Raw genomic sequence first — 22691 nt, forward strand, 5'->3', positions numbered from 1 at the left:
AATGTGAAAGCTCTCTGAGACCTGCAATGTGGAGCATACTGAAGTATCAACAGCTCCCATCTCTCCCACTGCCAAAAATCTTACCGATTCCATTCTCCCAGCAGAAGCCAAGCCCTGCTCGGTGCTGGAGGTGATAGAGGCTGGCGAGGCACACATGGGATGGGTGTCAGGGAAACCGTGAGGGGAAGGAGATAGTGGCTCCTCTCTAGTCAGGCTTTGCTCTCTATCCAGCCATCCTTTCCCCATCAGCCATTCATCTGTCTGTCCAATGAGTGCCATTTACGCACCTGCGCCAGCAGCCTGCGAGCCCTCTGGTTCCGTGGAGTTACATCTCACCACAACGTTCTTGACATTTTCCTAAAGTCCTGGCATTTGTGCTGAAGCCAGAGCTGTTCGTAGCGGCCAGAGTGCAGATCCATCTGGCCTGGTGGTCTGGCAGGGCCCTTCTGGTAGCTCCACGTGGACCCACAAGCTGTGGGAGCTAAAGAAAACTGGGCTGAGCCTCCAGGAAACCACAGAGAGAGTGTAAGAAATGTTGTCAGGGATTGGAAAAACCAAACCCACCCAAGTCGTGGGCTTCCTCCATCCAGTCAGACAGACTCATGTAGACACAGGGCAGGTTCTGAGGAGGCAGATAGACCACGGCCACGACTGGACCGGACTCTGTGATCCAGCGAAAGGGATGCCATCTCAGCCAGACTTGGGGAGAGGCAGGCTTCCAGAATAGCCCTGCCAAGTTTAGGAAACAGGCAGGCTTTTCATCCCGGCTCCTCCTGCGTCCCCATGTCCAGACGTTTGCTTGGTGACACCATGGTAACTATGATGCCACAATGGAACATTCTTCCCAATGTGGTAGCAGGAATCCCTCTGTTGAGCTCTGCGGTGTAAGGTCAGGGTGAGTTCATTTCTCCTTTAGCAGGAGCAGTTCACGGAAGAACTCTGAGAACCATTCTGACGACAAGAAACACTTGGTATGAGCAGAACATGGTGACTGAGGACGGCATGCACGGGTTCCTTGGGCTTTTGTGCATTGTCTGAGGTGAGGGTAGGCCTGGTGGTGGGGCTGATGGAGGAGCACGCCTGGGCTTTGAATTCCAGCTCCACCACTTGGCAGCTGTGTGACCTTGGGTGGGATTCTCAATGTCTCTGAGTATCAGTTTCTGAATCTGTAAAATGGGAATGATGATAGTGTCCACCTCACAGGGTGATTGTGTGAATGAACTGAGTGACATGCTGGGGCAGTTACTATGTAAAAGGATGAGCTGTCACCAATTAGAAGAAATTCCAGTAGAGTTTAGTAGGAGGGGCAAAATCAGGGTAGGCTTTCACGGAACACCTGCTTTTCTCTTTCAGCAGCATTTTACAGCTACAGAGTTAAGGCTAGGGTTGAATTCCACACATCAAAAGATGACCCTGGGCTTCCCTGGTGGCGCAGTGGTTGAGAGTCTGCCTGCCAATGCAGGGGACACGGGTTCGTGCCCTGGTCTGGGAGGATCCCACCTGCCGCGGAGCGGCTGGGCCCGTGAGCCATGGCCGCTGAGCCTGCGCGTCCGGAGCCTGTGCTCTGCAACGGGAGAGGCCGCGGCAGTGAGAGGCCCGCGTACCGCAAAACAAAAAAAAAAAGAAAAAAGAAAGATGACCCTTTTCTGAGACCCAGCTCTGTGGGAAAGCCGGAGGCCCTGGATTGTGGATTGTGGAGAAAACTGACCGGCATGGCCACCTTCTCTTGCTGGGCTGTCTTACGCGTCGCCGGCTGAAGAGCGGGGCTGGGCAGCTGGTTCCTGCCTCTTTACGGCACGGACCCAAAAAATAGGATGTTTCCCATGTCTTGGAAGTTTTGTCAGTGGAAAGGAGTAGAGGCAGGGACTCTGACGCTGGGGGAAAATCACCACCTTGGGGAGGAGAGGAAAAGCCCATGCGTTTGGCTGTTCTGTGTTCACAGCTGCCCATGGTGTCTGCTGCGGCTCTCTCTGGGGATGGAAGTGATGAGACGGATGCTCTTGGTGCTGTTCTACGTCTCCCATGCTTCTGCCAGTGAGTGTGCTCCTCTCTTCCTTCCCAACTTTAGCTGATTGTGTGACATGGCAGGGGAATCATCCCGGACGAGAAAATGGTCCTTAATGTCCAGAGAGGGACTCAGGGGGTAGGTGATTCATGGCATTTTGCTCTGGGCAGCTTGCATTGGTGGTGGGAACCAGGGACAGAGGGGGGCGTGTGGCGTGGATGTAGGAAACTGTGGCTTCAGCAGCCTGATGTCAGGCCTAGTCCTTGGTGAGAGTACGGTTAGGGAGACAAGCCTTAGGCTATGGAGAGGCCCCCTGCGCAGAGGGGGTTGGCGTGAGGCCTGCCTCCCCACTCACAGCCCTGCCCTGCTCTTCCGGAGGCACGTTCCCTGCGCTCCGTCAGGTGGCAGACATCCTTCCTGAGCCGGGGTGGGGGCCCGAGGTGCGTCTTATGCACTTGGCAACCGGGCCTTCCCTGTGTTTCTACTTCAGTATTGTTCCGATGAAGCCCTTTATCCTTAAACCTTATTGTTACCTCTAAACTGACTCCCAATTGCAGGGCCCAGGCCGGGAATAGGGAGGTGCCTGAGAGGCTGCCTGGCCTCAGTTGGCAGAAGTGGCAGCTGCAGTCCCCTCCCCGACCCCCAGGTTGTCCAGGACTAAAATTCTGGCCTGGAAAGGGGAGATGGAGTGGGGCACCTGACTAAAGCAGGCTCTGCCCCACCTTCTGCCACCCCAGCTGGCTCTCTCCTGTCTTCCTGGAGTTAGATGGGGGACAGGAGAGGCTGTGCACGCACACACACGCATACACACGCCAAGAGGACCGTCCCACCTTCCAGGCCTCCTCCGTCTCCTTGCAGCCCAAGGAGACAAAACACAGACAGGGCCTCTCTCCTCTCTTAAAAAGCCTCAGGCAAGGGACCCGGGGCAAACGTTTCATCTCTGAGGCAGATTTCCTCATTATATCCTGGCTGTTCAAGAGTTTCATAAGGACGAATGAATCAGCCAGCTAGAGCTTTGAAAAAGCAAAGTCATCACAAACCTGTAGGTTCTTCGTGCGTTAGGAAGAGTTGGTTAGTGCCTCGTTCACTACAGATTGACAATGTCCTGTGGAAAAAAAACAGAATTCTTGTCTCTGGTGATCCTGAAGCACTTGGTGGCCTTACAGACATTATCTTGCTAACAACCAGCTCTTGTCACTGTTTCAGCAAAGACTCCAAGTGTCAACTCATAGAGATGTTTGATCACATGACGCCCTAGAATGGAGGTCTGCTGTGGTCTTTTAATGACTATACTGAATGTTCAGTCAACTTCAGCATCATGGTTTGGAAACTCTCTGTCATTAATGTTCACCTCAGAGGTCACCTCCTGGGGGAAGCCCTCCCAGACTTCATGTTCTGGGCAGAATCCATGCCCCCTCCTCTGTATACTCCGGGCACTGTCCCTTGTGTCACAAGTCTCTCTGAATGCTACCACCCTCCAATGTGTCTGTCTCCCTTGTGCACTGTGACCTCCCCTGGGGCGGGGACAGGATCCCGAAATCCTTCCCTGCCAGCCCAGCCCCTAACTCAGCAGGGCTGCGTGTGCAGTTGGATGAATGGCTGAAAAAGAAGCCACCAATGACCCGACTTTTTCAGCTGGTGCTACCCACCATGTGACACACAGAACCCAGGGCCACCGATTTAGAAAAAAAGCACTGGGTACTCATGCAGTGGCTACCAGAGCAGTGGTTTACATGGGGAAAAGATGGAATTGTCCCCTGGGGTTAGCATTATCAGTCATGGGGACACAACTCTCCTCTTGTGAGAGGCGTGTGTTACCCCACCTCTCATAAAAGGAAACTGAGGCCCAGACAGAGGAGTGGCTCTCCCCAGGTCTCAACACATAGGGGCCAACTGCACTTGGGACACTGTGTCCAGGGACTTCCTGAAACACTAGTGGTTCTCAACCCCAAGTACACATTCGAATATACCCTGGGGAGCTTTTGGAAAACATTAATGCCCAGGCCTCATCTCCAGGGGTCCGGGAGGGGCCGGGCAGCAGGCGGATGAAATGTTCAGTCAGCTTGAGAATCCCTATACTCCACTCTGCATAGGCGAGGATGAGATGGGCACCCCTGGTCCACTAAGGAGGCCAGGCACGGGGACTCATCGGGACAGGGCACATGGACTAGGGAGGGAGACCCACCAAGGGCCTTTTATGGGGAAGAAGACCGACTAGGAAAATAAATGTGGGTGGTAGAGTTAGTGGTGACCAGGACAGAGAGCCAGAAAAAGTGGGGAACCAGCGGAAGTGCGAGCGGGTCCTGGGGTCTGGTGCGGTGGCGGCAGCCCCAGGCCTCCAGCTCTTTGCCCCAGCAGTGAGGCCCCTGCACAACCCCCTGCAGCTTGCGGCATCCAGAAAAGCAACACCGTGGAAACTTCCGAGGAGGGTTTGGTCGAAGACGAGGAGTTCCCATGGGTGGTGTCGCTGCAGGATGTCCAGTACACCCACCTGGCTTTCGGCAGCATCCTCAGTGAGTTCTGGATCCTCAGCATCGCATCCGCCTTTCAAAACAGGCCAGTACCCCTCCTTTGGAGTCTACACAGCCCCGAGGCGGAGTGGGGGGGCTCTGTTTCCTGCTCAGCTTGGGGAGGCCTGGAAGGTGGATGCCCAGTGACAGGGCAACAGGGCTTTTTACCAGCGCAGTGCTCACTGTGAGTTTGGGGCTCCTGAAGTCACCAGTTGCCAAGGTTGGCGCAGTCTGTGTTTCCTCTGCTGTGAGGACTGCCAGCTGCACAAGTGCAAAGTGAAACGATTGTTTCTCCATCTTCTACAGGAAGGATATTTGTTCCCATTTTATTACAATCACAAAGGCACTGACTCTTTTATTTTTAGACACTTAAAAAAAATTTTTTTTAAACATCTTTATTGGAGAGGCACTGACTCTTGATACTAGAGGTTCCTATTGCTTATCTTGTTTAACTGAATTGATAGGAGCCCTTACCTTAACACACTTACCTCAGGCCTTAACAATGTGACTGCCACAAACACATGCACGTAGAGAAAAGACTTGAAGGAAATACGCAAACACCTGAACAGTGCCCATCTCTGGATGCTCAGAATGCATGTGATTTGTTTTCTTCTTTGAACTTCTCTGTATTCTCCAAATTTTTTACAGTAAATGGGCATTCCCTTAAACCAGAAAAAGAAAAAAAGCCTATACATGCTATTAAAGGAATAACTTTTTTTGATAAAACGTCTCACTTTCTGACCCAATGATTTCACTTTTGGGTATCAACATTAAGGAAATAATTTCAACCACTGGAAAAGTTTTATGCACAAGTTGTTCCTAGGATGATTAATTACACACAAAACACTGGAAGTGTAATGTCTGATTATCATGGATAAGTAAATTATGATATAGTTACTATTTTATAGTTTAATATATTATATATGATACATAGTATATAACTTCTATATATAATTACATATAGATCCATCTATTTAATACATTATATAGATATATATTATATGTGATATATACTATATATAGTATATATTATACAGTATATAATATATAGTATACATACTATATTATATTATAATTTATAATTATAATTTATAAATATATAGTATATTATATAATTTATAGTATATATACTATATATTATATACTATTTATACATTATATATTATATATACACATATAGAGTGTGGGGAGAGAGAATATAATTACTATAACTGGCCAAATACATTATAGTGTAAACCCTTGATGAGATATTGTACAATTGCTGAATTTTTTAACATATGATTTGTATTTTTTAATTAAAAATACATGTATTTAAATGAAAATACATGTAATACTGTGATGTTCATGAGGAATCAAAGGGTGTATAATGAAAATCAGCTCCTCCCCTTCCCTGCCCTTCAGTCATCATTTCCCTCCCTTGAGCCATTTCTGTCACCAGTTTCTTGGGTGCTCTTCCTGAAACACTCCATGCACTCATGGATATCTACATACCTATAGGTCTATCTATATTGACTCATATCTATTGACAGAGAGAGAATTTTCTTTCTCCCCTGTATTAATCTGCTGGGGCTGCCACAATGAAATACTACAGACAGGGTGGCTTAGACAATAGAAATTTATTTCTTACCGTTCCAGAGGCCTGGAAGTCCAAGATCAAGGTGTCAGCAGGGTTGGTTTCTCTCAAGGACACTCCTTGGCGTGTGGACGGCCACCTTCTCCTTGTGTTCTCCTATGGCCTTTCCTCTGTGTGCACACATTCTTGCTGTCTCTTCTTCTTATAAGGACACCAGTCCTGTTGGATTAGGGCCCCACCCTATGGACTCATTTAACCTTAATTACCTCCTTAAAGGCCCTATCTCCCAACACATTCACACTGGGGGTTAGGGCTTCACCTATGAATATGGGGGGACACAATTCAGCCCATAACACCCACCAACACAATTAGTAACACACCATATACATTATTCCACTCTTAGCTTTTTTCACTCTGTCATGAAAGTTGGGTGATCCTTTCTTATCGATACATAGAAAGTTACCTCATTATATGCATCAGTTAGCTGCCCAGTATCCCATATGGATGTACCATAACTACACGGTCCTCTAATAATGGAAATTTGGGTTGTTTCCAATCTTTCACTAGTAGCAAAAAATGCTGCAGTAGATATACTCGGACACACATTATTTCACATACATGGAAGTATACTGTTGCACGAATAACCTAGAGTGGAAAAACTGGACTAAATCTTGATAGCTGTTGCCAACCAGCCCTCCAGAGAGGTTCCGTTTTCTATGTAGTGTTTTCATTACTGCTATTTTCTATCTGGTCTGCTGTTTTGGTTTTGATTTCCTCTCTGACTCTGGGTTTTATTAAAGACCATTTAAAAATATCCAGGTAATAGGGTGTTTTGTTTTGTATTTTAACATGATTTAAGTTTGAGTTAGACTGCATGGTGATCTATTAAGGAATTTGTTGATGTTATCTTTGTGGTCTACTATGTGGTCCGTATGAATATTTTCCACAGGTAAATTAAAGAGCTCATTTTCTGTCCTTGGAGTACAATTTAATATATAAAATTAGGGCAGGGAGTCTACTTGATCTATCCTAGGCTGACTGAGGTGAATTACAAATTTCTGGCTTTTCCCCCTCCTATTTCCTGGAATTTAATTCATGAACATTGTATCACTTGCTGCAGATATTTATAAATGAACTCTTCACTGCAGACTGAATTCCTTATCATCATGAAAGGCCTTTCTTTGTCTTGTTGCATGCTCTTCTGCTCTGGTGTTCAGAATGAAGCTCCTGCTTTTTGTTTTTATTTTGGACTCTTCTGTTTTTATTGCTTGCTGTTTTTCTCTTCATTATATGGCTTTGTTTTGTATGTCTCTTCTGACAAATTTGGAAAGTTTGAAGTTGCGTTCTCGTGGTCATCTTAGAATTATAATTTCATGGAAGACACACAAATCTTCTGTTTCTCTCTGGATAGTCCTCTCTAGATTCTACTGTGGCTGATGCCAGAATTCCTGTCTTTTCACTTCTTCCCTCATTCTTCATGACCACACAATTTTAATAGCTTATTTATGTACTTTAATGTTTACCTTGATTCATATATATATATTTGTACACCCCTGTTATTTCATATATTAGCTATAAATAAATAATAGTTTAGACTTCCATAAAAGATGAGAAAATTGGTGTATATACCTACCTCTGCTGGTTTACATCACTACTCCTATCTATAACTTTAAAAGTTTCTCTTTTGTTTTAATTTTAGACCCATATTATAACGAATTCCACACTTACTGACCATCACTTTGCTGGATTTCTTCCATTCAACACTAGAATTGGTTAAAATTTGTCTTCAAGTAGTTTCTTTTTTTTTTTTTTTTGGCCACGTTGCACAGCATGTGGGATCTTAGTTCCCTGACCAGGAATTGAACGTGTGCCCCCTGCAGTGGAAGTGCAGAGTCCTAACTACTGGACTGCCAGGGAAGTCCCTCCAAGTAGTTTCTTAAAGGGCTCCCAAGAACCATATTTCCTCGAGTTTTACATATTCAGAAATGTTGTGCTGCCCTGCTTCCGTTTGAAGGCTTAACAGGCATTCTCACCCCCACCGCACCTCAGCTTCTGGTATTAAATCTTGCTGTGGAGAAGTCTGAAGCCATTCTGATTTTTTCCTCTGTAGGTGGGAGATCACACATCCCAGTATTCCCCGGGAGAGGCCTGGTTTACACCTGTTATCCTATTGTTAGCATCCCCTTTCACTCCCACAAGTCCCCCAGCTTAGACAATAAATCAGAGATGACTTAAGATGACTTAATCTGTTTTGTGTGGATGCCCAAGGATTCCTTCTTTGTCACGGAAGTCCAGCAACTTTACTAGCCATGCTGGATCTCTCCCATTTGCCCCTCCAGACCCACTCTCTACTCTTTTCCATTCTGCTGGGTGCCAGGAGGCTGACCTGTGTGGGTTACACCAATGGGCGCTCTTGCCTTCTGGGCTCCAGTTGGGTTTGGCCAAAGGGAGCACTGGGAAGAGATCAGAGGGAGGAAGGAAGTGAGGTCAGGTATTCCCCTGACAGGTACTGCAGACTGGATGCCTCCTCCAGCCAAGGGACCCACTCCCCATGGCTCTGTCTGACCACTCCCTCCCACCAACACCCTGTTGTTACCTCAGCAGAAGGCTGCATATGCCACCCGGAACCCAGCATACTGCACTAGTCTCTGTGATTTCCCTACGTCCTGCGAGACCTTTGTAAAGAGTTCCTTTATTAAACTTTCCTCAGTTTACCTTATTTGAGTGTGTCATCTGTTTCCGGCTGGGAGCTGACAAGGGTATGTCTCAGTGTTGAGCATTCTGTATTGAGTTTTCCCTAGGATATGGAGTACGCTTCCACACTGTAGACACAAGTCTTATTTCTGGAAAACTTTCTTGGCTTCTCAAGATTACCTTGCTCTCTCTCCAGGAAGGACGCTGTTGCTATAGTTGGTATAGCTAAGATGGATGCAAAACTGATCGCTCACAAAGAATATCCAGTGAACACCATCATCGTCCATGAGGACTTTGATAATAAAACAATGAAAAATAACATAGCCCTCCTGAAGACAGACACGGCGATGCAGTTCAACAACCTGGTCCAGCCCATCTGCTTCCTCGGCAGAAAGTTGCATATGCTACCAGCCTTGCAGAACTGCTGGGTGGCAGGATGGAATCCCACATCTGCAGTTAATGCCTTTCTTCTCCTAGAGGAGGCTGTGTGTGTGCTAGCAGTGGGGGTGACTGGGATGAACCATTCTAGGGCTTAGCTCAATAACTCAGGTGGCCTGAGGTTCTAGAGTTGGGCTGGAACCCTCACTTAATCCGTCAAGATTGCCAGCGCTTGCCCTCTTGAGGCCATTCTTACGTCTGGTCCTTTTTCTTCTATTCCTACACCAAAATTGGAAGTACTTGGGCAGCAAGCAGCCTGAAATGAGTGCAAGGTTACCGAAGGGCCAGGGGACATTATTCCCTGAACCAGAGCTGACAGTCCTCTTGTATGAGCCATCCTTGTTTTCTTTTATTTTTGGGAAACAAACAAGGAAATGCATTCATTCTCTGTAGATGTAGATGTGAACATTTTCTCTATTTTCACATTCAAGTTCAAAGCAAAGGTAGTTTTCAGTAAAAACTGAGACACAGGTTCGGATTTCTGTGAGGAAAAGGGGGTTTATCAGAACATTTCCTACTCACTCCCATCTGGATATGTGAGTTGTAGTTGCGTTGACTCGGGGGATGTCTCCTTGTGAATAATTCTCGGGCTCTCTGTTGTCCAGACAGGAAATCACATGACGATGAGTATCCTGAGGAAAATCTCCGTGAAGGACATCGACTTGTGTCCCTTAAACAAAATCGAGAAAACAGGATGTGGCAATCACATAGAGATGGAAACTGATGCCGTCTGCTTGGTAAGAACGTGGTGGAACAGAAGCTACAGGCTGAGAGTAAGCAGTGGTCACTTCATGGGGAGCCTCAGGACTCCCCCTCGCTGGATTGTGAGCTCCGTGAGGGCAGGGACCATCATCTGGGATTCATGGACGTCTCCAGGGTGAACAGCACTTGGCAGGTAGCAAGTGCTCAATAACAATCTGCCGAATGGACTAACCAGTCACCGCTTTTCAGTGTGACATGACAAAGCATGGCTAAGTCACATGTTTTTTCATTAGCTAAAAGTTTGAAAGAGTGAGTCCAAACCACACGTGCAGATACACGCTGAGCACGCCTACAGCGCGGGCTCGCTGTATTCGGCTTCTTTGGAACCCAGCCTGATGCTATTGTTCATCAATTACTGGGTTTCTTTTTCCCTGTAAGAAGCCCTGCCCTCTAGCTGAATGTGGGCTGTCCAGGTGTGGCTGTCCTACTGCCTCAGGAAATTGTGCAGAATTCACAAACACCTGTCCAGGCCCCCTCATATCTGTATCTGGAAAAAGTGTGGCTTACCAGGGCCACAGAGTTAATAAATCTTAAAGGCAAGAACTCAGGTCTGCCAGATTTCCAGGCAGAGTTTCCCTCCTCTACTCTAAAATTGTCCAAGACACTGATCAACCACTTTTCTCGAAGTAACCTTCAGGATTCCCTGATGGGGAAATTTTTTTTCCAGAGGATCTAGGGAAAGTTTTTTAGAGAAAAAGGAAAAAATACATATGTGCGGACAATTCTTTCTCAAAGTCATTTTATTGCAAAAGCATGAGGGACTGCCTTTCATCAGGAAATAAGTTTGCCCTTCTAAAGTTGGCTCAACATTTATCAAGTGCCTACATTGTCCTGGGCTCTCTTCCAGGCGGAGGATTGTAGAAGCTTCTTAAATTAGAGAATGTGTTAAAATACAGTAGAAGACGTAGCTACTTAACAAAATCCTGCCATCAGCCACTCCATCAACCTAGTACCACACTTCATCAAATCCAGGATGCTGTCAGGTGCAGAATGCACCATTATTTTATGTAACACTGAGAAAGTAAAAACGCTGCCACTGAAACTCTGGAATCTACTGATTAAAAGACACATCCCATTTCAAAGATGCTAACTTTTAAGGGCATCTTAAATTCACTGGAATATGGTAAGCTGCTTACCCTCTAAATGATCACCTCTTTAAACCACCCACAAAGGTCAGATTGGTTTTTAACTGTAGCACACCTGTAGACAGTCCTTTGTTTTTTAAGAGAATTGTGCTTGCAAAAAAAAAAAAAAAGTTGCCTTGTCTACCTAGGATCCTTCCTAGGAAATGTGTTCTAGTGTCCAGAGGTCCTCAAAGCCACACTTCTCACATGTAGAATAAGTTACCCAGGTTCAGTGTCTGCCCTAACGGGTCCTCAGAAACCCAGCAAAAGTAGAATAGCTCTGAACTCACCCCTCCTTTGTTCCCACAACTGTTAGGGCTTTTGCTGGATGTCAAGGTTGAGGATCACGCAATGAAAGGGGGTCGCTCCCCTGGGAGATGAGGTGGGGCTGGAGCGCCTGGTGCTTTTTGTCTCCGTTGCTTGAGCTTCAGAAGTCTCGGCCTTACACGTCACGGGGAATAGAAACAGCAGCTTATTCTACACCCGAGTGGAACAGCAACTTGCAAAACCACACAATAGCCAGGGATGTTGACCGCACAGTCATTTGTCAAAACTATTTGTCCTGAATGGCATTCTTTTTCTTCCTCAAGCTGTAAAAGCACAGTTAAAGCAAATTGGGAGTGGGACTGGTGAACGGCGGGGAGACCACTCCATCCTTGGCCAGAGAGCCTCTGGGCCCCAGGAAGACACAATGAGGGGCAGATGAGAGCCAGTTCACCAGTCCTAGGAGGACCAGCCAGAGCTCAGGGATGAAATCTCCGCCCTCTGCTGTTTGGCAGCATGGGATACAAACAGTAGAATGTGAGAAACTGAAAAAATCAAAGAGTTCCACACTCAAGCACCCCCTTCCATCTAATGAGAAGCACAGAGCGAAGTCTGGAATGTCATCCTCGTGTGTGTGCAGCTGTGGGACAACCAGGGCATTATGGCAGCCTTGCAGAGCATGCCTCCCATGGCCCTGCTTGCAGAAGTGTTCTTTGCTTCTCCCATTTGCCTGCATTTCTGTTCTGGTGTGGCCTCCTCAGAAAAAGGAGGGTTTAGTGAAAGAGGCTGCATGTGTGTAGGAACCCAAGAAAGCTCCAACATCCAGGCCTGGGAATGGGCAGGGGCTGAGGTGACCACTGTTTTGCCTGTTGAATTCTCACTGTTGAGTCTGTTCAGATTGTTTCCCATTGTCAGCTGCAAGCCCCCTCCCTCCGTGCCTCAGTCCACACAGTGAGAGCAAACTGTGATCACCCAGCCTGTCTCGCCTGGCAGGTCACATAGGTCAAAGGTGGCTGGCCAGCCTTTGATGATAAACTCCCTCTTGGATCAAGATGGACCACAGGCTGGTGCTGGGGGGCAGGTATTCCTTTAAGAGGAGGCCTGGGGGCGGGGGGTAGGGTGGAGGACAGGTAAGGTAAATTATACCTAGTAGCTGTCCTGTTGCTTTTCCCACATTTCTCAGTTTTTCACATTAAAAATGATGGCCTTTTCTGCACAGCAGGGTAATAGCAGCTAATTGTTAACTGAGTGCATCCCGTATGTCAGGCACTGTGCCAGGAGCTCTGCCGGTGTCACAGGCACTAACCGTGTCCCCACTTTAGCTCAGAGAATTAGCTAACCTGTTAGGGTCACATGTCCAGCCAAGTGTGCTGGGCTTCTACCCACTCACCTGAAGGGAGATAAGGTCTGTGTGGCAGAACTCCCGGGGCCCAGAGGACTGCTCCTGAGAGGTGCACTGGCAGGCAGCTGCCAGGTTGGAAAAGCTGTGAACCCAGCCCGGCAGCGTGTGCTTCCTGCAAGTCTGACTGACCCTAGCAGGACTATGGGTAGGTGCAAGCAGCTTAAACGAAGGATGGAAACAAAATAGGGAAGAGAAGGAAAAACGGGAGCATTCCAGGCCAGAAAGGAACAAAATAACATTTGAGGAGTGAGAAACCAAAAGAGAGGGAGGATTTATTCAAAGTACTGGAAAGGGGCAAGAAAATGAAATGGGATCCAGGAAGCTACAGGCAAACTGCAGGAGCCTACAGATAATTTGTATAATGAAAGGAAAGGTCATCTTGTTGGAATTTGTGGTGGAGGTGGCCTAGATTGGAAATATTATCCTATAACTTACCCCATTTCCAGTGAGAACCAGTGTAAAACTTTTCTAGAAGATAGTAAATTGCACAGGGACATATTAAAAAAGAAAAGTTTTTCTAAGACCTGAAGCTTTCTGTCCTTTGTCACAGGGGGACCCAGGAAACCCAATGATGTGTGAGCTGAAGGAATTGAATCTGTGGGTGCTGAGAGGAATCCTGTCTCAAGGTGGTGAGAAATGCCCTGGCCTGTTCCTGTACATCAAGGTGGAAGACTACAGCAACTGGATCACATCCAAGACCAAGAAGACCAGCCCTCCCCTGTCTTCCTTCCACCACTGGAAAAACCTGATTCCTTTCCCCAGCCACTCATCATGTGATGCTGTGACACAGAAAAAACATGCTGGGCTGAGCCAGGTTGGACAGTCCCAACCACACTTCCAAGGACAAAAAAGGGCCACTATGCATTCATGGTCACAAATGGCAAATGGCACTCCAGTGAGTCTAGACTTTAGGGAAAAGGGTCTGAGGGAGTCAGACAAGTCTGAGGTGGTCATCCAACCCACGTACTATGATGACAACGGTGGGGAGGTTGGGGAGGGCAGGTCTCTATTGGGCCAGAACAGGTTACATCAGCCCCAAGAAATTATCTTATTTTCCTTTGTGCTTGTTTTCTTTGGTAATGGTATCTTAGTCTAGGAGCTAACCTTCCAAATGGAAGAGTAAGCTCAGAATGCTGAGTGCCAGGCATTCACCACGCTGCTTTGGTGTCTCTTTTTGAGAGTTGCACAGCTGGGCTGCCACGGACAGGCCCACAGTACAGACTGGGGGGGGGGTCTCCCTCCTCTGTCCCACTCTCACATGCAGGAAGGTCATTTTCATGTGTGCTTGTGAACTAAACGTGGGCTAACAAGTGTCAAACCATTAGAGTGCCCTGTGGTTCTTTCAGTGTTTATGGTTCCCGGAGTCAGGCTGTGAAAACACTCCCCGGGGACCGATGTGGCCTGGGAGGTGACCAGCAGCCTGGCTGGAGAATTGGGGACACCAGCCAGCACAGGAAACAGTGAGAGGACCCCATGACTAGAGAGGAGCTGATTACTTTAATGGATCACTTTTTGGTCGGCAGCCGTCGCCTCCCTCTGGCTATTTCCCAGGGGGCAAATTGCCTGCAACTGCTCATTGGTGATTTTCATTTTATTCCAAGCCTTGCGGTAGCCTTTTAAGGACATCTGCAAAAGGGAGAAAGGGGGAGGAGGAAGAAGGTCATTTGGGACAAACGGATTGTGCCTATTCTACCGCATCTAGCCCTGTGATGGTATGGATGACCTCGTATGTGGGGCGGTGTCTGCATGCGTACGGTGGACGCAGGCCACCTTGGGGCATCCAGAAGACTCTTCTAGAGCTTGTCTCTGTTCCATAAAGTGAGAAGTTGCAGGTTCCTTCTGTACTTCTTTGCTACTTCTTAGCCCCAGATGTGATGGGCCCAAGTATGGATCCTAATTTACTTTCCTGCTGCCAAGTGACCACTGGAAGGGCAGGTAAACGCACTGTGGAAAATGGAGCTGGGGTCTAGATGTGAGAATGCCAAGTTTCCCAAGTGACCTGACTGGGTTTTTAAGCTACCCTAAGGATGTCTTAAGTGCCCTCAGTGTGCAACCTGGTCTGTGGCAGTCTTGGTGCTTTCCTTTTTTTTGATGCCAGCATATCATTTGCACTTTTCCTTTTTCTCTTCCATGGCTTACAAGGGGCAAGGGTGCTTCTGTGCACACTGTACCATATGAAAAGGCTATGGGGTTAGTCAACATCAAAAACCCATGGCAAATATGTAAATGCATGGAATCGGGTTCTGAGTGATATTAAAATCCATTATTGGGCTTCCCTGGTGGCGCAGTGGTTGAGAATCTGCCTGCTAATGCAGGGGACACGGGTTCGAGCCCTGGTCTGGGAGGATCCCACATGCCATGGAGCAACTAAGGCCCATGAGCCACAACTACTGAGCCTGCGCGTCCGGAGCCTGTGCTCCGCAACAAGAGAGGCCGCGATAGTGAGAGGCCCGTGCACCGCGATGAAGAGTGGCCCCTGCTTGCCACAACTAGAGAAAGCCCTCGCACAGAAACCAAGACCCAACACAGCAAAAATAAATTAATTAATTAATAAACTCCTACCCCCAACATCTTTAAAAAAATCCATTATTATCTCAATTTTTAAAAACTGGCTTCTCCGTGTATAAAATAGCAATCACTAAATTATCAATGGTTGGGAGAGGGATTCAGAAGCTTCCAGAGATCAATAAGAAAACAAGCAACTAAAAACACACCATTACTAGAGTCTCTTCCTGATAACCTGAAAAGACTGTCCCTAACAAGAAAAAGGAACTTTAAGGAAGAAAAAAAAAAAGAAGCCGTCTTTATTTTGGTGTAAGAGTCGAAGCAACGGCTGAGATTTCTCACAGGTATTACGTGTCTAAAATCCTGTATTCTTACCTCAGCAAACAAAATCCTAAACAAAAATGTGAGGGCCATAAGATATCGTGGGTCTTGGGACTTCCTGTAACTCACCTCTGCAATCTCCACTTTCCTCTCCCACATCCCGATGGCCTTCTCCAGGTCACTGTTTCGGATCTTCTCCCGGACGTACATCATCACCTGTGGCACTCGGAACTCAGACAGCTGCTTCCGGAGCTGTTTGTTCAGAGCCATGGCCTTGGCCTGGTCCTGGGTTGGGAAGGACCAATTAAACGTGGGGCTCCCTGGCAGTTCTAGCCTCCTGGGACTTACTGGCCCTGGCATCTCTCCCCAGTTTCAATGTAGTTCTAAAAATAATGTTTACATTTTCAAAGGAGTGGGTGAAATCACAAGATTCTTTTTCTTTACAGATCGTGACATTTTCGTCCAGTTTAGAAACATTAAGTAAAGTCTAAAACAGTCTTTTACCCTCCCTTCCTTCCTTTCTTCCTTCCTCCCTTCCTTCCTCTATTAAGGAATATGCTTTACTTTTGATTGTTTAGGGGCTTTTTTTGCTTTGGAAAAATTATATATTTAAGTATACTTTGATTAGATCAATTTCAATTCATTTTCCTGCCTTTTTTTTTTTGGCAGAATACACATAACATAAATTTTCCCATTTTAACCGTTTTTAAGTGTACAGTTCTGTGGCATTCACAGAACAATTCACATTGTTTTGCAACCTTTATCACCAGCCATCTCCAGAATTTTTTCATCTGCCCCAACTGAACCTCTGTACCCATTAAACACTAACTCCCCAAACCCCCTCCCCATAGGCCCTGGCAACTACCATTCTATTTTCTGTCTCCATGAATGTGACTACTCTAGGTACCTCATATAAGTGGAATCATACAATATTTGTCCTTTTGTGACTGGCTAATTTCAATTAGCATAAATGTCTTCAGGGTTCATCCATGTTGTAGCATGTCAAAATTTCTTTCCTTTTTAAGGATGAATAATATTCATCCTTAAAATAATATAAATAAAACAATATATTCTATTATATGCATATACAACTCACTTTGGTTATTCACTCATCTGGCGATGGACACTTGAGTTGCTTCTACATTTTGGCTATTGTAAATAATGCTGCTACAAACATGGGTATACAAATACCTGTTGTTCAAGTTCATGCTTTCAATTATTTTGGGTATATACCTGGAAGACAACTTGCTGGATCATATGATTATTCAATTTTTTGAGGACTCTGTCTTTTTACATTTCATTTTCAAAAATCATTATACAGTAAAATTAACTAGTCTTTTTCTTCTGAGTGGCTTTTTGAATTAGCATTGTCCTTTTAACAATTGTTTTGAATAGGCAATACATTCAATTCAAATGGTATAGAAGTACACAGTGACAAGCTCCCAACCCACCCCTGTCCCCAGCCACACAGGTCCCCTTCCAAGAAGGATACACTATTTTTAGGTTTCATGCATCCTTCTAGAAATCTATATCCATACAAACATATATGTTTACCTTTCTGACCCAAAGAGTAGCCAATTCTATTCACTTTCATTCATCCAACTTTTTCTTTCCACTCAATACATATTGAAGATTCTTCTGTATCAACACATAAAGAATTTATTCATTCTTTTTAACAGCTTCATAATTTTCCATTGTATGGATGTACTATACTTTAACAGGTCCCCACCAACAGTCACTGAGCTTCTCCATCTCTTGCTATTACAACAAGCAGTGCTGTGCTTACAAATTTTCTGGGTATACATCATTTTGTAAAAATGCAAGTACAATATATCAGTAGGATAAGCTACTGAAAGTGAAATTGCTTATTCTAAGGCAGTGGTTCTCAACCAGAAGCTATTTTGCCCCCAGGAGACATCTGGCAATGTCTGGAGACATTTTTGTGTGTCACAATTAGGGGAGTGCTACTGGCATAGGGTAGGTGGAGGCCAGGGATGCTGCTAAACACCCTGCAAAGCACAGGATGGCCCCCACAACGAAGAATTATCTGACCCGAAACGTCAGTAGGGTCTAGGTTGAGAAACCCTGCCCTAAGCATATGTGTATGTACGGTAAATGGTGCTAACTTGCCTTCTCTTATAATGATGAAGCCCATTATACTTCTGCAGCAATGTTTGAGACTGCCTGTTTTCTCCATTCTCGCAACACAATCTTACTTTTTCATCTTTGTCAATCTAACAGAGGGAAAATGGTACCTCATTATAGCTTTTATTTTCTGTTCCTTATGAGCAAAGAGGAACATTTTTCATATGTTTGAGATTTTTTAGCTTTTCTGTTTAAATCTTTGGCCCAGTTTTTTCCTATTTTTTGTTAGATTTTTCTTGTTAATTTATAAGACATTTATCTTTTAAGAAAATTAGCTCCTTCTGATATTAAATACAATATTTTTCCAGTTACTTATTTTTGGGCTTCGCTTATGATGGTTTTTGCCATGCAGAAAATTTTTTATTTTTATATAGCTGACTTTATTGATTTCATGGTTTATAGCTTTCACATTTTAAAAGTCTTCCATATTCCAAGATTACAATAAAAATGTTCCCACTATATAAGTTCAGGACTTTAATGGTTTTATTGTTAACATTTAAATCTCTGATACGCCTGGATTAATTTTGCTATTACATATAGTTCCAAATTAATTTTTTCCTAAATGGCTACCCAGTCATTGCAAATCATTTATTGAATAATCTGTTGTCTCTCATTGCAATGCCACCTTTATCACAAACTAAATGTATCAATATCAAAACTATCAGAAACTTGATCATATACATATCATATATGGTCTGTATTAGAGTTCATCATATGGCTTACGTTTTTTTCTTTTATCTTCCCATCTATTCATGGACTTGTTTTAAATACTGTAACTTCATAACACGTTTCAGTATCTAGTAAGCCTAGTCTCCTCCTTATTAAGAATTTTGTGGATATTCTTATTTATTCTTCCAAAAGAATTTTTGAGTCAGTTTACTTAAGCCTTTAAAAAAATCTCCTTGTGGGACTTCCCTGTTGGTCCAGTGGGTAGGACTCCACGCTCCCAATGCAGGAGGCCTGGGTTCAATCCCTGGTCAGGGAACTAGATCCTGCGTGCATTCTGCAACTAGGTGTTTGCGTGCCGCAACTGAGAGTCCACGTGCCGCAACCAAGAAGTCTGCATGCCGCAGCTAAGAAGCCCGTGTGCCATGACTTAAAAAGATCCCGCATGCCATGACTGAGGATCTGGAATGCTGCAATTAAGACCCAGTGCAGCCAAAATAAATAAATAAAATTTTAAAAAAATCTCCTTGTTATTTTAATTGGAATACTATTATTTCACAGATCAACTTAAACAGAACTTTTTTATGATGTTGAATCTTCCTAATCTAGTATTGTATTTTGATTCCTTGCTGTGACACTGGCATCACCTGGGAATTGGGTGAACATGCAAAGCCTCAGGCCACCCATACCTATCCAATCAGAATCTGCTTTTAACAAGATCCCCAGGTGACTGGTTGTCACCTTCTGGTTTGAGAAATGCTGTTTTAACCCAATAAAATTATTTTTTTATCAACTTGTTTTCAGAATGCAACAAAAATTTGTCAGGAAGTGTTCAGTGCATATCTATTATCGGTCTAGCATGACATACAACAGTGGGGAGACCTAAAAATGTACCCAGAACCATCAGTGGACACTCTTGTGAGAATGATGATTACAGAATACCTAAGATAAAATATAATGAAGTAGCAAGAATTAAAGCATTAAAAAATAGGTACTAGCTATGAGGGATATGCTGAGAAGACCCAGGACTGCAGTTCCTATGCAGCACCCCACTTGTAGAGCAGGGGTGAAACTATAGGAAAGACAGGCCACTGTTCCCACACCCAGCTCCAGTGCAATGGTGCAGAAATTTTGCCCAAGGAGAGAGGCTGTAAAATATAAGGCTCTGGAATGCTGCCTAAGAAGGTGAACCTTATTTGGATCAGAGTGTGGGGAGTTCATGCTAAAGACTTTGTGGAAAACAATGGAGATCTTTGGGGTGAGCAATTAAGATCAATCTGATAGTTCCATATTAGTAGCAACAAGCAAAAAGCAGATTAGCTAGATGTTTAACTTAACCAGAGAAAGAGACAATTAAGAGCCTTATGGGGTTAGAGCAAGCCTCAATAACTGGCAACACTTTGCCCCTGTGACAGGGTCTGACTGTAATTAGATCAGAATGTGGAACAATTCACGTCTCAGGGTGTTAAAGCAATAGAGCAATTAGCTAGTAATTAATAGAGGCTAACAGCTAGGTGTGACACCAATAGAGGTAGACTGGCAAGAAGTTAAGCTGGAAGATGGAGGAGTCAAAGAGAACTAAGCTGAAATCACCCTGGTTGTCAGGGAGATTGTATCCATGATCAAGGCTGTACCCTCTGGGGAGCCACATCAGAGGCTACTAACAGCAGGAGAAATAGACTTTACTGAATTAGTCCAGCCAAATTAGTACACAACAAGCAAAAACAATGACAAGACCAAGATCAGTATCTGGTGATGCTAAAGTATATTATCTAAAAAGTCCAGTATTCAACAAAAATTATGAAATAGGAAAGAAACAAGGAAGTGTGACCCACACAGGGAAAAAAGCAGGCAACATAAACTACCTTTCGGAGAATCCAGATGGCGGACTTAGCAAAGTCTTCGAAGCAACTATTAAAAAGATGTTCAAAAAACGAAAGGAAACCATGTTTAAAGAATTAAAAGAATATATGATGATAGTGTCTTATCAGAGAATATCAATAAAGAGGTAGAAATTATTTAAATTATTTAAAAAATAAAAAGAAGAACCAAATAGAAAATCTGGAGTCTTTCCAAATAGAATGAAAAATTCACTAGAGGGGATCAACAGTACATTTAAGCCAAGAGAAGAAATAATTAGTTAACTTAAGGTAAGTTGATAGAGATTATGCAATATGAAGAACACAGAGAAAAAAGAAGAAAGAAGTCTTGGAGAAATGTGGAACACCCCTAAGTGCACCAACACACATGAAAACTTCCCACATCCACAAACTTCAACGAACTCCAAGTAGGATTAGTGCAAAGAAATCCATGCCCAGATACTTTGTACCCAAAATGTTGACTGACAAGGCAAAGAGAATATATTGAAAGCAGCAAGAGAAAATAATTCATCACATACAAGGGAAGCCCAATAAGATTAATAGCTGACTTCTCATCAGAAACAAAATGGAGGCCCAAAGGCAGTGGGATGACATATTCTAAGTGCTGAAAAGGAAAAAAAAAAAAACTGTCAACAAAGAATCTTACACCCAGCAAAACTATCTTTCAAAAATGCAAGAAAGCAATGAGCAAGCACACCCAGACCTTGGTTTCCAATATTAATCAAATAAAAAGACCCAAGACTCCTTGGGGAAATGGCTAATTCTAGGACTGGGGCAGGAAATATACAAGAAGAGCCTGGAGCATCTTCTAGTTCCAGAAAGGAAAGAGGTGCTCAAAACAAAACACATACAACAACAATAACCACCCACAAAAATGGGGATATACCAGAGGAACACAGAACCTGACTGAAAGAGCTCTCAACATCCAACTGGAACAATGGGAGCAACAAAATAAATAACGTTAGATTATAAACCAATATAAAAAATTAATATTCATGAATTGATGCTGATATAAATAAATATTTTTTAAAATAAACAAATGGGGTAGAATTGACAAATCTCTCACAGAGAAGAATTCCAAAAAATTTATAACCCTGACTTCTTAAGCGTGGCCTGCACACAGGACCTTCCTTCTAAAGAGTAAAGTCTGAAAAGTGGGAAAGAGTAACTTTGCAGTGGAGAAACCTGTGGAACACCATCTCAGCCAGGTGATCAAAGTTAACATCAGCTATGAAAAGTCTTGTGGACAGGATGCTCCCTTGATATGATGTGATGAAAATAGCACTTTACTTCTGTAGAACAAGGCTACATCCAAGAAAACAAATAGCACAAACACAGGTAATTATGTAGATAATTATAAAAAAAACAGCATAATTGCATACTTTCCTTCTTTTAACTGATTTAAAAAGCATTTTCATAAAACAATATGTATATAATTTTATATTGGACCTATAACATATAAAATGTAATATATTTGACAATAATAGCACAAAAGCAGGCTGAAATGAATCTGTATTTGAGTAGGAAAATAACACCAGATGGTAACTCAAATCTACAGGAAGAAGTGAAGAGAACCACACAAGTGGTAAAGGAAGGTTAATGTAACAAATTCTATGAACATACTGCATCTCCTTTCTTCTTTCAGCTTTTGGATCCCTTCCTCACACCATTTACAAAGTAACTCACAATGGATCGTAACCTAAATTTAAGACCTATAAAAGTCTTAAGAAAAGACATAGGAGGGACTTCCCTGGTGGCACAGTGGTTAAGAATCCACCTGCCAATGGAGGGGACACGGGTTTGAGCCCTGGGCTGGGAAGATCCCACATGCTGTGGAGCAACTAAGCCCGTGTGCCACAGCTACTGAGCCTGTGCTCTACAGCCTGTGAGCCACAACTACTGAGCCTGTGCACCACAATACTGAAGCCTGTGTACCTAGAGTCTGTGCTCCTCAACAAGGGAAGCCACTGCAACAAGAAGCCCGCACACCACAACGAACAGTATCCCCCGCTCGCCACAACTAGAGAAAACCCTCACGCAGCAACAAAAACCCAACTCAGCCAAAAATAAATAAATAAAATAAATAAATTTATTTTAAAAAAAAACTGGGCAAAGGCCTTGAATAGACATTTCTGCAAAAAAGATAGACATGTGGCCAAAAAGCATATGAAAAGATGCTTCATGTCATCAGTAATTACGGAAATTCAAATCAAAACCACAATGAAATACCACTTCACACCCACTAGGACAGCATTAAAAAAAACACCTGAAAATAACAAGTGTTGGTGAACATGAACAGAAATTGGAACACTCACACGTACATTTTCTTTTTTCTTTTTTTTTTTTGCAGTACACAGGCCTCTCATTGTTCTGGACTCTCCCGTTGCGGAGCACAGGCTCCG

The 22691-nt window shown here is 44.2% G+C and overlaps 2 protein-coding genes across 4 annotated transcripts in view; one reads left to right on the forward strand and one right to left on the reverse strand.

Annotated features, from left to right (window-relative positions):
- Window positions 1-1948: 1948 nt before the first annotated feature.
- Window positions 1949-13868, forward strand: PRSS54 (serine protease 54). The gene is given in 6 exon segments (XM_004265069.4): window positions 1949-1984; window positions 1986-2034; window positions 4390-4561; window positions 8979-9237; window positions 9826-9957; window positions 13323-13868. Coding segments are annotated over 6 exon segments (1194 nt in total).
- CCDC113 (coiled-coil domain containing 113) overlaps window positions 9230-22691 on the reverse strand; it is a 35295-nt gene continuing 21833 nt past the window's right edge. The window contains exons 8-10 of one of the 3 annotated variants that reach the window (XR_007474285.1): window positions 15728-15883; window positions 11397-11696; window positions 9230-9890 (exon numbers count right to left, since the gene is read on the reverse strand). Coding sequence is in view for 2 of the 3 variants with exons in the window: in XM_049703336.1 (XP_049559293.1) it covers window positions 11556-11696; window positions 15728-15883 (297 nt within the window). In the remaining variant the exon portion in view is untranslated. Of the gene's footprint in view, window positions 9891-10314; window positions 11697-14233; window positions 14399-15727; window positions 15884-22691 lie in introns of those variants that run through there. The other 2 variants (XM_049703336.1, XM_004264946.4) reach the window with 2 other exon arrangements.

The sequence above is a fragment of the Orcinus orca genome, chromosome 20, assembly GCF_937001465.1.
Source record: "Orcinus orca chromosome 20, mOrcOrc1.1, whole genome shotgun sequence".
NCBI classification, from domain to species: domain Eukaryota; kingdom Metazoa; phylum Chordata; class Mammalia; order Artiodactyla; family Delphinidae; genus Orcinus; species Orcinus orca.